Source organism: Vanellus vanellus (assembly GCF_965231255.1).
Source record: "Vanellus vanellus genome assembly, chromosome: 6".
In the NCBI taxonomy this organism is placed as follows: domain Eukaryota; kingdom Metazoa; phylum Chordata; class Aves; order Charadriiformes; family Charadriidae; genus Vanellus; species Vanellus vanellus.
This window is the reverse complement of record NC_138911.1, coordinates 42,184,678-42,200,990: the sequence shown is the minus strand read 5'-3', so window position 1 is coordinate 42,200,990 and position 16,313 is coordinate 42,184,678. Positions and strand designations below refer to the sequence as shown.

Here is a 16,313-nt window from a genome sequence, read left to right as displayed (position 1 = left end):
GAAAACACTCTGAGATGAACGTGTTTGTCTTGCACTGAAAAAGCGTCTCTTCTGAAGAAGGAAACCACATGAGATCTTTTTAAAGCAAGCACCACTCACCGAGTCTTTTTCCAATCTCATCTGTAGCCTTGTTTGCCACTGGACAGCTTGCATGACAATGGCTTCCCACCTCCTCTCAAGGTTTACGATTATCAGCTGCATGGACTGATGATCCGCATTTAGGTTGCAGGTCTCCTGGTCATCCAGGAGGTGCTGGCATAATCGCAGCACTGAGGCTACCCCACGACGTCTCTGTTTGATCTCACAGCATAGAGACTGCAGGACAGACAAACAACAGATGTCAGCGTGGAATACTTTGCAAATTAAAACATTAACTATTATCTGATATTCAACGGTGCCCAATTTCTGTCTTACAACAGTTTTTTCAGCTCTTCCATAAATTCCCATGCTTAGTGTCACAGCTTAATGTTTTGTTTTCAGATAAACACAGTCTTAATCTTAATAGCACAGGAGTAGAGGTACTTTCAGTCTCCTTCAAACAAATGCCACACATAGCTAACTGTCTCAATAATGTTGAAAGTTTTATGGTGTAGACTGGTTTATTCTTCTTTTTTTTTCATTCAACTGGGACACATCTGAAATGAGTTACCCTGACAATAATCAGCTTCAGAAGTTCTTCAGGAAAAAAAACGGGGGGAAAAAATTGTATGCATGCAAAAGAATATATATATATTTAGAAAAAACAATAGAAATTACGGGTCATATTTACCCTGTCAGAGGAGAAACCTTAAGGAAGGAGAAAATTCAGTATAAAATTCTTTACAGATGTTTTTTGTTATCATACAGTATTTCCAGGGTAGTTCCATATTCAAGTAAATGTAGGAACACTCTGATAACTGTATCCTTCTTAAAGATGAGCTATTCACTGCATTTATTTCATCACACCGATTCCACTGCTACCAAGAATGCAGTCTCATGTGAACTGCATGACGGGAGATAATCGCTAAGCCCCAATATAGCTGAATATTGATGGGAGGCAGGATATGTTGGTTCTATGCCAGAAACCAGAGTAACTACACTGAGAATCTCACTGAATAGCAGTACAAACAACGCACCCTACATGCCAAAACTTAGGAGAGAGCTACCACCCGGAAGAGGTTAATGGCACGGGGTGCTTTCAAGAGTGGTTTCATCCACAATCACACTGTACAGTCAATCAGCGTCAATTCAGGATTTTATTAAATCATAATGTGTTTTAATAATAGCATCTAGGGAGCTGGGGTACACCAGGCACAAATGCATCTGAGGATGACTGCTTCGGTCCCGCTTCTGAGACCCTACACTTTTGCAGCGTTGCACAGTTCAAGTATTCAGCTATTATCATAGGCCTGTGCTACTCCTGAATTTAACAGGACTGTGCTCCACACGTGGGAGCTTTCCAGATAATTTAAATTGTAACTTGCCAACATCTGTTTCCCTCTGTGGGATGCCACAGATGAAAGTGCACGACCCCATGAGAAAATCAGAACTATCATCTTTTTTGAAGACAAGGTATTTGCCTTTAAGCTTTCAGTTAATCATAACAAGCAAACAAAAAGCGCCACCGCATCTCTCAAAGCTGTTCACAAGCATTAAGTGATAAAAAATCAGGACCTGCCCTCCTGAATTTTATTAGCGAAACGATAACTTTCTATTGAAAGGGAATTCAACTTCCGGATTTTCATATCGCTTTTTCTTTAAAAATTGGAATTTATACCGAGAAATGTTGTGCCTCACACAAGTATTTTGCTGCTCAAAGTATGTGCTTGATCAATAATAGTAAGCTGAAAGTTTGAAGCAAAACATTGGTATACACATCTAAAAATATGTATCTTTTCTTTGCCTATGGATAGCGTGCAAGCGTGTTTTTTTATTCAAAGCCTTCAAGAGAAATGATGATTAAACCCACAAACAGAGCTGAATTACTAATCTACTTTCACTGGCACAACTGGGCCGTTCTAACAGTTAACAGATTGCTGATTAATCAACAAGGGTAAACAAGACAATGCAATCTCATTTAAAGCGGAAGTTTTAATGCCTAAAAGTATTTGTGTTCAAAATGTTAATCCTGATAAGACTTCATTAGAAGACGCCTTAAAATGATTAAGTACATTTCATTGTAAAGTACACTGAGTAGTATATCAGCAGGTGGACACATTTCATACAGATGTTCCACTTATTGATATAATGCATTCTATAGCTATTTAAATTACCCTAACTCTGTAATAGCTAGAATTCTATTACTTCTATAATGAGAGAACCCTGTACCTTTAATATTTCTGAATTTTAAATAAGGTGAATGACAAATTCCCAAACCCCTATTTATGGCAAAATATGACCAGGAATTTTATTATTCAATTTATACCAGAGCTGCATTTTCACTTACGTTTCCTGAACCTGCCCTTATTTATTTTCCTAGAGTTCATTACTAGTTTCCTACATAGTTCTGGATGTAACCACCATGTCTGGCACATTTCCTTTCTGATGCTGTTCATTAGCCTAACGGCACATCAAAAAAAACCCAACCCAACCCAACCCAACCCAACCCAACCCAACCCAACCCAACCCAACCCAACCCAAACCAAACAATCCACCTAAAGATAAAGTCAGGATTCTTATTTTACATCGTATAACAGCTAAGCAATTCAGTTTCATGAAAGTGATGGCAAGTTACATACTGCTGGCAGCCAAATCTAAGTAGATCTGCATAACCTTCATGGAAGTCAATACAGCTCAGAAGCTGGCCCTGTAACATTAACGGACCTTGAGCTGCCTGCTTATGTCATCCCTTATAAATATTGCTCATTTCTGATACAATACCATATCATACGATGAGGTAAGGAGTATTTCATTCATAAGCCATTATATAGGAGTTTAAGTGAGGCCTTTACATTGTGTTATCTGCAAGCAGAGCTACGGCATCCAAGTCATTTCTAATTTACATCAATTTTACACCAGCATAATAACAGTAGCTTTGCTGAAGCTATTTCTGATTTACATGGCTGTGACAGTACAATTAGGCCTATGGCACTTTTGTTTCAATTTTATTACATGATATTATGGTTAATATTAAACAGAAGAAGAATGAAGTGCTTGTATCTAACAGCGTGTTGAAAGAGTTGGCTATAGCAACAATACTTTAAAAGCCAGAGAACTTAATCATGTAAAGACATCTTTAAACCCTGCATAATAGCACTAGCAATAACGAGTCTGAGCAGTATTAGGATCTGGTATACAGTGTCCTAAAGGGACGCAATAATTGCCTGTATCCTATGACATGACATCCCGCAGTGCTGTATATCCATCCATGTTCTGCTGTTGTTAAAATGGCACGCTTCTATAAAAACCTGTCAATAAGGCAATTGTACATGCAAAGTATGCTTCCAGGACTACGGTAACTTTAATAATTTGCAAGGTACATTCTATGTGGTGAATGAACAGCTATAATTCAAGATTAATAAAAAAAAAAAAAAAGGAAAAGAAAGATGATGAGTGTCTCTACTGCGGCTTGGGCCTGCTGGTCTACAGCTGCTGCAGTAAGCTACTGGGTACTTGACAGCTGAGAAAACCAGGAAATGATCTAACAGTAGACTGAGGAGCACCACTTAGGCTCGTTTAGCATCCTGTGCGTGCCGAAGATCTGCTGAAGTATAGATTAAGAGATCAGACACTTTCGATTGTGGCTCCTCACGCTACCATGCATCCATTGAGCTCTGGTAACTGTAAATACAATCCAAACCTTTGCAAACGTGGGAGAAACGCATTCACTTAAATCATTTGCAGCGAGACTTAAACTAATGTATTTGACTTTTTTGCTGCAGGCTAAAAGTAAACACAGTAACCACAGCTGCCGTGTATGAACTTGACTTTGTGTCCCAGTCCTTTGCTTCGCAACAGATACCCTGATAACATTGAGGTGTTATTCATTATAACGTTATTACGAGTCATATTTTCCCATAGTGAGGATTCCTGTCTGTGCTGTTCGAATCTTGGAAGATTTTTCTTCCCTTTGCCTACTCCTATTTTCAGTGCTTTGAAGTTATCGCCCGCATAGCTAAAAAGGGCTAGCTGAAACTACTTTCACAGCTTGTTAATACCATGCCTTAAATCATCTGGAAAAGCCCCTGCTGAGTCGAATGACATCAAACACTCTTTCCAAGCCATGGGCTAATGGCACTATCTGTGGGGATGGAAGTAGCCACGATCTGAACAGAGGGTGCTCTGCGTAGCTGCGTCATTCCTACGTGAATGGCATCTGACCAGAAACACGCATGCAACTTTAGGCAGTGCCTGAGAGTGTGGGAGGCACAGAAAGGTGGGAAGTTGAGGAATATTAGAGCCCCTCAATCCCCCTCCATCCCTCAGCCTTCCTGCAGCGTATCAGCGCCTGAGCTGTGCCGCACCGCCTGCTCCGCACGACTGAAGGACATGGATGGGAAGTCGGCTTTCTCACCCAAGATGGTAGGTGAGTTGGCCACTGAAGAACTGTTACATCAAGGTTCTGGAGCAAGTGTTTAATACTAATCGTTTAAAAGTACCAAGGTTCTCAGCGAATTCCGTGGGATGACTTGTGCTTAAAAACAGTTTAAGTCAGTTTAAGATTAGTTTAGTTCACTTAAATCCACGTAATCCACATATAATCACTACATAAAATGTTGAGATATGATTTTTGTACCACCATTTATTACGCACTGTTTGGGGAATTCATTTTTATGTGATTTGAAGTTCTTTCAACCATTTCCATCTTTTTTGCTTTCACTCTACAATTAGGAATAACAAAGGTCCATGCAGAGGTGCCCAGAGCTTTGAAAACAGTTAGAAGATGACAAACGGTAACTTCCACAGACATGTTTTCTTTGTGTTTTCAGGTTCAGAAAAAATGTCAAGCTACACTGAAACAAATGCTGTTTCTAGGCTTAGGTTGCGTTTCTGTGTATATTGGGTGTTTTTACTGGGTGTTTTTAGGAAAACGAAAGAAGATGGGCTGCACACAAATCTGGAATGACCAGGTCCAAGAGGAAGTTTCCATCTAACCTCGGTCTGTTAAAGCCTTACTCTTCATCCTTGTTACAGGATGTGGGTATGTGAGGGAGGGAATGATACCCTTCCTACCGCATCAGTTGTTGCCTGATGGAAGACGAAATGAAGATGGAACTGTTGTTATTTAGTACAACAGCCATATGCAGAAATTAAGGCAAAATCCGAGAATGGAAGATACCTTTCTGACTCCAACGCCCAAACTGCAACTCTTAACAAAATGTAAAATGCCTTTTTACATCTGATTTTTGGCTATTGCAGCACTTCAGTTTTCAAAAGTGCTAATGTAAAACTTTAAGAATCATGGCTAACATCACTAATACATGAATAAATGGAAAACAGGAAACCATATGGTCGCAAATGGTGGGTAAAATTCAGTTTTCAGTGTTTTCTCTGAAATGGCAATGCCAGTTGGAACTTCTCTTGTCTGGGGTGATGCATGTCTGTATTTCAAATTCCATCTTTACGGCACACATGGTAGAAATAAGAATTTCTGTTTCTGAATGAAAAAGAAACTCAATAATTCCTAAAAAAATATTAGTAAGAGAGTAATTCCTCAAAATAAAAAAGCTAAATGACAAAGATAGGAAATGATTGATGACTTGTCATCTTTTAGCAAAATACTGCCAAACCTGTGTGCTTTTACTGATTTCAAGGTTAAAAGAAAATGTCACCTAATACGGGAACTCTACTCAGTTGCATACTGTGGGACTTAATCTATACTGAAGCTAAATATTCTATAAGTATGCAGTGAAGTGCAAAAAACAGCAATTGAAAAATGACATGATTAAATGGCACAACATGCAATCATTTGCTCTCAATTATATCAATGTATCTTCTTCATTTCAAGGAGTCAGGCAGAAATATTGTTTTTTAAATGCCTCTATTAAATTGGGCACCAATAATAAAATAGATGAGAGTCCTAATAAGCTCATTTACGTAACATACATCACACACCACAAAACTATTCTCTCCAAACGGGTTTGTTCGTAGATTTGTCTCCTGGTTGTCACCAGTCTTGGCTATATTAAAAGATTTTAAAGGCACAAGGCTTGCAGACCATTCAGCGGAAAACCTTTGTACTTAACCCTTGAGAGATCTTTAATGCTAATTATGGAAAAAGTATTGATATAATATCTTTGCTGTCACATTTTATTACGATGACGGTCACAACAGAATCTGGGACTGACATTTTAGAAATATCATCTAATTGCAAGTCAGAAATACAGAGTGACAGTTTAAAGTAGAATATGACTTCTTTCAAAACAGCGAACTGGTTCTCTTTATTTAAAAGCCCTACTTTTAATAGCATTACAACCGCTAAATTGCTACGCTGATCGTATCTCTCTAACTCCCTGCTTAGCAAAGTGTTACGATATCTCTCTTACAAGTCTGAGCACACTTCACTATATTTCTTGTGAACTGTGTCTGTTTCTATACATATTAAAAATGGCAATGAAATAATAGGAAAAAATACTTCATTTTTGCACTGGCTTCAAAACATACGTAGGCACTTATATTCTACATATAATCAAGTCCTTACATTAATTCATTCATTTCACTAGCATTCAAAAATTACACGGGAATTTGTGTTTATTTGCAATCAATAATGCAAATAAATTTATTCATTAGGTAAATATATTTATTTTAAAGAAAATATTTTTAAATACCATTTTAAAAGTACCCGTGTTCTCTCCCATTTTTCTCTAGGAGTACGATATATGCATTAAAAACAGTAATAATCCAGAATAGATGCTTCTGGGCTCATTCCATAAAAGCGGCCATTATATCTGTATGTCTTTCTTTAATTTCTTTTCTCTATTCCTTATGCTCGCTTAAGTACTTCAAAATATTTGTTTGTAAGAATATAGTTCGATAGTCTGATATTTAGCTCATACTCCCATGTAACTAGTAATATGTAATATACTTCTCTTCATAAATTAAAAACACTATTAAAATTCCAGACATATAAAACAATATGAAGATTAAGTTACTATAAAAGAAACTATAATAGCTTACAGATTGCTTGTATCATTACTAAAGCGCTGGTATCTATTACAGTGTCTCCCTGGAATAAAGAATGCACTTTTGGCAATAATCTGTTAAAAAAGTGCCCATTATTGTTAAGATGCTCCTATCTTAGCTCTAAACTAGTATGCAATTACAGGAAGGTAACTTTTAAAAATAAAAGAAAAACCATGTTGGATGTAAATGCATCTTCCCTACTGAAATACACCATAGCTTTTGCAAGACTTATTTTTCTCGTGTTTCATACAGGGGATTAATTAGATTCATTTTCACACTGAAATGTTTTAGAGCCATTTACTACACACTGCAAAGTTGGGGTTAACTTGGTTCCAGGGGATAAGCCAAGTCACCCAGACAGAGGAGCCAGACACGGTGGCAGGAGGATCCATTTTTTTTCTAGTCTGGCACTGTTTGTGTTTATAAATGCCTTCAGTTCGTGCCCTCTTTTCACTCAATTTGAGAAGTTCTCTTTCCAGAGAAACAGATCCAACAAAGAAATATTGAAAGAGGTGGCACAATTTGCTAGGGTTTCTTTTTTGTTCCCCGAAATTTCTAAAATAAAAGTTAGGAAAGCATCAGACAGGCAGGATAAATATCAGTGCTATGTTTTGCTTTCGTAATGAATCCTGAGCCACGCTACCCAAAAATTCATATGCCTTTAGCGGACATTATGAACTTGAAATTTTTGCTAGATCGCCACACTGGGCAGAGTTTCAAATGAATGTGTGTGGAAATTCAAGAGATTAAAGGACATAAGGTACAGGTGGAAACTTTACAAAATCAAGTTAGGCTCAACTTTATCTCGTTGTTAGAATTCCCTTGGAACTACAGCTTAAAAGAAATCAATCTGTTTCTCAACATACCTCACACATTAAATGCCAAGAAACCCCCTCCAATTGCCTATAAAGTGTTGGGTATCAGAATTTCAGCCATCTTTAATGAACAGTTAAAACTGTTTAAACTTTGTATCCCGCCTCAGAGCTATATAAGAGGCTTTAAAGGAAAAACTTCCTTGCACAGATGTGCATCAATACCTGTAACCCTCAGGCTGAGGTTCAGATGCTAATACTGTACTTACTCTCTTTCTTAATCTATTTCCCCCACAGATGGCAGACATGCATTTTTGTTGTCCCGGTGCAATGGGCCTGGTATATATGTAGTGAGAATTTACCCTATTCTGAATTACAGGAAAAAAAACAGCCTGCAGTACATCGGTCTTACCTTTTCATGGGAAAGCAGCTAACACAAAATAAATTAGACTAATCTTTTGGAGACTTCAGGACAGGCAGGGTGATAGGAAAAGGAAAATAAACGCTTCTAATGAGTAAGGAAAAAGAGATTTCCTTTGGCTTTTTCTCTTGTGTCAGTGGTGCAAATTTAGCTTGGATTCAAAAATGTACAGCTTGAGCTGCTCCAGGGTAAACAGAGGAAAATATATTATGGTGCTTTCATGTGTATCCGCATATGCACAAGGACAGCAAGCAGGCTTTTCTAGAAATGGTGTTCCTCGTCTTATTTCAAAAAGGCCACGCATCCTCGGAATGGATATATCGTTAAAACATCAAACCATCATTTTCATTCTTTTGCCGTATCTTAATCATAAATATACACACATTTTTTGCTTTCAGCTCAAGACAAAACTGAAAGTCCCCCCCAAGAGAGTTAGGTGCAGCAGAATCAACCAGAGGCAGGCAGCACTGCGATGGGGTGGGCTCACTCAGATCCGACGTAGGCTAGCCTACCTCGGTAGCTTACTTGTATAAATAAGATTTAGGCACGTGTTTGCATAAATATGCTAAATTTTAAATTAACATTAACTTGCCTCTTGTACAAATTAGGGAGACGTGACTTTTGACATGCACAGTTTAGCCCCAGGGCTATGAGAAGGCTAGAATGAGAGGTGAGGACAGAAGCAAGTGACGTGGTCAAGACGAACCGTGAACAGCAGTCAAAAAACTAAGGGCTGTCGAAAGCCAAATGTCTGGATGAGGTGATTGTTTGTGTATGATGGCCTTAGAGGCTCAGTGTTACCCGTATTATTGCACCTTCAACTGCCATTCTCCTATCGCCAGGACAACAGGATTGGGGGAAGAGGGCTGGGGAGGATGAAAGCAAAGAGGGGACGAAATAGGCTTTCTTTCCTTCACTGGAGCTTAGACTGGAGACCATAAGGAGGTTCCTCTTACAGTGCCCAAAACATGAAAATAAGCATCACTATGACTAAGGGAAAGGTGGTGCGCTACAAATGACATTGCGTCATCAGCCATTGGCCAAGCGTGCAGGAAATCCATCAGATTAGGGGCCAGGCCCTCAGTTTTATTCTGAGGTGAGGAAATGCAGCGCTTTCCTAACAGACCAGTAAGGGAATCATCCTGCAAAGGACGGGAATCCACATACATCTTTTTTTTTTTCCCCCATTGACTTTATGCAGCAAGCATCATCTAAGCTGCTGTGCTGTCTCTAGTAATATGTTGCCAGTCTGCAAATCCCATTCCTGACTGACGTCTCATACTTGTGATACATAATATACCTGATAAGGATTGCAATAACACTTCAGGATGTATACTGAAGGCCTGTTCTTTTTACACTCATATTCTTACTCATACTGAATTACACTTTACCTGGCAAATAATTCTACTAAAATCAATGGGTTTCCTGGCAATACGAAATTATTTTTAGTTTGAGTAAAGGTACGAATACAGTCTATAATAATATTGCCTATTGCGACTATGATCTATTGACTTACATGCAAAGATGAAACCTGGGAAACCTGTCCAGTGCTGAACCCCAAATTAGGCAACGGTCTACTAGGTCAATGATCCACCGATTAAAGGAAACCCTCATTAGTAGGATTTAATGGCTCCAGAGAACACTATTCAATCAATAATCCACTAATACCGGAGAGGTTTGCACCTGAAAATGCAATGCTATGGCTCCAAAGGGGCAGTTATAGACAATCAAATAAATCGTATAATCACATGCAATAGTAGAAAGTGGACCTAATGGAGAGAGTACAGTGTATTTTTGTTAATTCTCTTATGTTTCTGGTCCATACTGTAGTTGTATTTCTATATGTTATCACTAACAAAGAAAATAAAGCTTAGAGGCCGACCAAAGTACCAACCCTTACTGTAAATTAGTGCAAGTCAATCCTGGCTTATTTTTAGGGGAAAGATTTCTTTCTCTTTTTCTTTTGTCATCTTTTGCTTTCTTCTCATTTTCCTTTTCCAGGTTGATAGTAACAGAAGAGAAAGATTCTGTTTTTGCAGTAAATAGATCTTCAAGGCAATAGCAGGACAATAAGCAGTCACGTTTTCAAGGAGTCATTTGGGTGGGTCAAAAGAAGAAAATAATTTCTCTCTTCAATGATAACGACAACAATAAGTGATGGAACCAAGAATGTTCTCTCAAAAGAAGCCAAGTCAGCTATTTTCACTTCTACACATCTGACTCTTGAAGAGGCCATGACTGAGAGGAGAAATATAGCCCAAAGTCTGCAGATGTCATTGGTGTGAAAGGTTTGGGAAAGGAACCGTAAGCCTTTTGTCACTATGAAATTGCAAGTTTTACTTTGTAAAGGCCAGTTTGGGACAGCTTTCTCTTTAAGCCAGGGTGTCTTCTGTTTTAGTCAGCTTGAGTCAGACCTCAAGTCTTACACGCCTACTCATGACATGAGAATTCAACACAGACCACCCCAGCGCACTAAGAAAGACAGGGACAAGAGCCCCACTGCATCCTCCTCACCAGCTCCAGTTAACAAGGAGGCACAGGTTCAAATAAGCACCCTATTGCACATTCAGAAGGGCTGAGAGAGAAATTTGACTCAACTTATCTGGAAAAGAAGTAAGCCTGTAGTTAGTCTGGGAGAACCTTACAGATATTAGCAGTAAATCTTTCTGAGCTGGGATTGCAGTTGCCTCAACGTCTTCAAGTCCCTCAAGTCTTAAAGACATTCCTGATGATTCCTTGAGTGGGATTCATCTGAGCTAATGGAGAACTTGACGCCTGAGCAGGTCGTTTGGAAGCAGGTATTCTGAGGTACAGTGCATCTTCTCTGTAGTCAGATGCCTAAACCAGGACAGATTAATTGCATCCCCAAAGTGCTTTTTTTCCCCCCAATTACTATAAAAGAAGCTCAGACAAGATCTCTGCACTGTAGGTGTCTAAAGCCAGCTTGTTTCAACATACCTCTACGATATGGCTATGCTGTCTGCAGGGTAATCACCTTGGTATACCAGAAATAAGGGGACAGTACACAAAAAAAAGAGCTAGGAAGGAAGCAAAATATGAATTAGTAGCCCAAAACCAACCGCTAGGCTATTCTCTCCTCCACCAAAGGATTCAGTGTATCACTGCATCTGAGCTCTGCTGAACTCAGGATTCTTCCTGTTACTGCAGTAACCTCCATCCTACACCCCAGTCTTAGTCTGGAAGCCCATCGTCACTGCTGAATTACAACTGCAAGCAGGTTCTTTGTGAAACCTCTGCGGAACCCTGCAGCATGTCAGATCTAACTGTACGTGGAAACTAGATCTTCTCTGTCCCTTTCTTTCCCCAAGCAAAGGGAGCACTTGTGGGGGGAAAATGGTTTTAGACAACCAGATAGTGTTTATGATTAATTTTGAGATTTTGATTAATTAAAAACTAAGTAACAATGTGTTCTGGTTTCAGCTGGGAAAGAGTTAATTTTCTCTTTAGTCATTGCTGTGAAAAGAATGTCAATAATACATATGGGTTTTGTTGTTGCTAAGCGATGTTTATACTTTTTAAGGACTCTTTTCAGCTTCCCATAGAAGTTGAGAAGGAGCATAGACAGAACAGCAGAATGGCCAATAGGAATATTCCCTACCAATTCACGGGGTGGTGAGTGGCCTGTGTCATTACTATTATTGTTACTTTCCTTTTCTGTTATTGTTCTATCAAACTGTCTTTATCTCAACCCATGAGGTTTTTTTTTTCTTCTCCCTTTCCCCTCCTTTTTACCTCCTTCTCCCTGCCCTTCTTGGGGAGGGGGCAAGGTGGAGGCTGGCAAGCGGCTGCACGGTCCTAGTTGTCGGCTGGGGTTGAACCACAACACAATGTAAAAAAACTCAGCGAATTCACAGTTCAAGCTTCAAAGTCCAAATTGCAGGATGGAATGAAAGTCGCTATGTCAGATGGGATATTTAGTCCTAAATGGGACCTGTAAATTGTATTAGTGTTGTCTTAAATAGGGAGAGCTTATTGGAACACAAACTGACCTTTCTTTCAGTAAATAATAAGTATATCAAATCAAAATCTGAGATACATTTGAGTATATTAACTAACTGAGTACCGAGTGTGTGTGTGTCTATATATAGAGTATTGAGCATTAATATTTGAGTATATTAAAATTTAATTAGAGCTATAAAACCACGTATTGTATTACGGCCAAAAGACCACATTTTTGGCAAAAAAATGTGTACAGTTGCTTTACTATAAAGATGTGGCTTCTCATTTAAGTGGTCTACAGAAGTGCTGCTTTGGGATGGTGGGTCATGTAAATTCAGTCTGAGTTTGCTTCAAACCATTGTAAGTGGCATGAGGCTATATTTGACTTTGGAATCCTACCTGTTTTTCATAAGATTTAATACTGTGTGCCTTGCTGTTTGTTAAAATTTAATCCAGACAAAATTTGGGTAAACATTTCTTCATCTGTGAAAAGATGTAGGGCTCTGAAGTCACACTCTTTTTGAGACATTTATTAAAATTATTACAACATTTTTTTATCATCTTAGAGGTATAAAAAGGATTAAAACCTGCTTGACTTCTTTTGGACTTTCTATTGGAAACTGTTTTGCATACTTTTGTTACATGCACATTGACTTTCTGTAATTCTTTGATTGCAGCTCTGCCAGGAACATCATTCCAAAAATTGTAAAGGATCCAAAATGCAGTCGCAAAAGTGATTCCTGGCACCTGTAGGAACAGCCAGCACTTTTCTCCAATCTCTGAGCCCCCAAACCCTTACTCAAAGTTAATACTTTTCTTTGATTTTAGTTTGGCCAAAATCTTACACGCTCCCAAACTAACTTGTGTTGTGTTTGCTAGAATTATGTTTACCTGAATTGTTTGTAAGATATGCAGTGCTGACTCTTACGCAAACTTGGTTAAAATGAAAAGCATCACAAGAAGCACCGATTACCTGACTGATTATTAATTTCCAATGGAACCTATATTGTTTAATCAGAAAGTTCAGTTGCTTCTGGCACTGGAGAAATGAGAGATGGCGCTGAGAAATGCTTTTGTTTTAAGTGACATTGCATTATCTGGTATGCTCAGTCACAAATTTAGCAGAAGATGAAAACACACTTCTGAGTGAGTCGACTCATTAGAAATAGTTACCAGCATCAGATAATTTACACTGTTTACAAATCAGACATAAATGGCTACAAATATTACTAGCTATGGAATTCAATAGACCATTGACTTTTAGAAATATTAAATGAGAGAATGTTTCCAACATTTTTTGGTACGAATAAGCAGTCTGATTTCTGTAATGAATACATTGACTAAAGTCCGCGAGAACCACAAGCTTTCAGTACTGCTGAAAAACTGGCCTCTCTTTTTTAAAGGCCCAAATACATATTTAGGAGATAGGCATGACATGATATATATATATATATATATATATGTAGATACATATAGCACGCACGTTGATTATTGCTTCAAATAAAACCAGATCAGAAAACTAAGTTAAATGCACCTTTATTGTTGCCAAAGAACACCATTTAGCAGAAAACCTCTGCTAAAATCCTGTTCTGGAGAGGAAAATACTGTTCCCTGAAGGAGCACAGGATCCTTTATAAATCTTGCTACCGAAAGCAATAGAGGCTTTCCCAGTTTTACGAGACTGAGAACAGATTCTGAGACAGACAGATACTTGCAAGTCTAAGCTTGTTCTTGAGAAGCTGGTCTGTGAGCCAAAGCTATCACAACTGCCTTTTTGACGCCGATGGGTCATTTCTCTATTTTGAACACCTAAAGTCGTAAGTTGCATTGTAAGTCACAGAAATATACGACTAATTATTTAGGCTCCCTTGCTGTCTTTTGGAGGGCATTTTGCAGGGAAAACAGCACGGGTTTTGAAGTTCCAGACACATAAAAGCAAACGTGGCAGAGCACTTCTGCTTACAAGCCAAGAAGCACACAGATATCTTGCTAGATCTTACTCAAGTGAAATTTACTAAAGCTTTCATGAAAGAATGTGAATTCTTTTTATTATTTCTCCTCATTCTTTCCTGCTCCAAATCTCTCCTGACCCACAAAATTGCGATACATCATTAGGCTAGGAAATCAGTTGTCCCAATTATTAGTCTCATGACATTAGGTCTTTCAGCCGCTAGAATTATGTGTTTACCCGAGAATCGTGTATTTCATTTAAAAAGTACATTTCTGGTTCTGGTCCTCATCGTTTCAGTGAAACGCTAGAAAACGTGAACTCGAGGGACTCAAAAGGCAGAACAGAAATAAAAAGGATGAATCAATAAAATAAATGTATGTTCATAGTTATGACGATCTCATGAATTTTAAGTCAACCTCTTGATTTTCCTAGTCCAGATTCATGGGGTTTTTATGTTGCAACAGAAGAAAACAAAGCAGGAGTAAGACACCCATGCCTCCCCTTTTACAGCTGTGCAACCTGTGGTCCCTCTCTCCCCCTTCTCAACGGCAGCCCGGCTTTGGCTACGCTTGGAAGATGACTTAATGTTGCTGTGGAATGGCCAGCAAGTGTCACTATAGACTGAAGCAAAATTCATGCCTCTCCTTCGTAACGAAATATGAAAATGTTTGAGGCAGCCAGGAGCGCTGAGAGCTGGTGGAATGAGTAACAACATGGCTCTGCAGACTGGCTGCACATCGCGTCGCACAGAGATCGCTGGGCTGGCCAAAGTGCACCACCCAGCTTCCACAAAACCAAGAAATACAGGAACTTACATAAACTGGGTAATGACCTTAACTAATAACATTCTAATAATTCTAATACCTAAATATGCTGATAATAACAGAAAAAAACCCAGCCAAACATACTTCACAGGATTTGAACTTTGAACATAAACCAGAAACAGAGGTAAACACAAGGAGGCACTCTCTTTTCATCACATATGAAAATGGAATATACTAAGAAGTCACCTAGACGAAGAAAGGAAAGGCTGCCTCGTGGTTAGCGCCAAAGATCAGGGTCACCATAGCTGTGTTCTACCCTGACACAGCTGTTGGCTTTCTGTGAAAACCTGGAAAAGTCACTTCATCTCCTTGCATTTTATTTCCCTCAATTCTAAAAACGGGATAATAATACCTACCTCGAAGGTTTAGTGATGCTTAGTTCATTAATGTTTGTACATTGTACACGTACAGGTCCTTGGCTGGATAGTAGTATAGAAATGCTAAGTATTATTATTGCACAGCAATATCCCAAAAGAAAAGTAGTGCAGTAGTACATTCTTTAAGAAGAAGAACACTCAAATTAATATGGCAGGATTTTTTAGAAGACAAAGCAAAGAAGTCAAAATAATTTCCGACTAGTGAATTTAACAACCCCTCCTCCACCACATTGTTCTCATCTTGGGTCCCAACTGCACGTGAACTATACATTCAATTCATCCTCCAGTTGCAAAATGAAAGGAAAGCACCTGAAAAATGAAATAACTGTTTTTCCTAAGGCATAAGTGTAATTTAAACCACAACATTATGGAATGAAAATCAATGGCGTTGTTGAGTTTATTTTATTAGAAATGTTTCTCTGTGTACAGTGGCTATATGTATAATCGGGATGGTGCAGCACAATAAATTTCCATTAACAAAACAATGATTCACTTACCACAGTGAAAGCAGTAATAAGGTTAAACTCTTAAGTTAAGTGGAAAGTAAGTCAAACTAAACCCCAGCAGGTTTCCTACTGGTGGCATAGCTAATGTTTTTGAAAATGTTCAAAATGTTCTTCCTCAAATATATGTATTATACGTTGCAGTATTGTTAATTATATCCATTTTCTCTTTTATACATTTCCCCAGGAGATCAGTGAAGAATGGAAAACTTACTTATACTGGATTTCAGATTTAATGAGACAAAGATGGTTTAATATATATGACAAAGTGATGTGCTCTCACCATATTTGATAGGTAATTATTTTTTATACTCTAATGGCTACCATTTTGAAAATAATTAATGTATTATTTATGTAATTAATA

The 16,313-nt window shown here is 38.4% G+C and overlaps 1 protein-coding gene and 1 long non-coding RNA gene across 2 annotated transcripts in view; one reads left to right on the top strand and one right to left on the bottom strand.

Moving 5' to 3' along the window:
• The window catches only part of AKAP6 (A-kinase anchoring protein 6), a gene marked incomplete at its 5' end in the record, with an annotated part of 237,330 nt that overhangs the window by 29,549 nt on the left and 191,468 nt on the right, over window positions 1-16,313 (bottom strand). The window contains one exon of the mRNA XM_082484839.1: window positions 100-315. Coding sequence (XP_082340965.1) covers window positions 100-315 — 216 coding nt within the window. The remainder of the gene's footprint in view (window positions 1-99; window positions 316-16,313) is intronic.
• On the top strand, window positions 4,467-6,854 carry LOC309673462. Its single transcript, XR_014269320.1, has 3 exons — window positions 4,467-4,504; window positions 4,810-4,871; window positions 6,787-6,854. It is a non-coding gene; the product is annotated as an uncharacterized lncRNA (long non-coding RNA).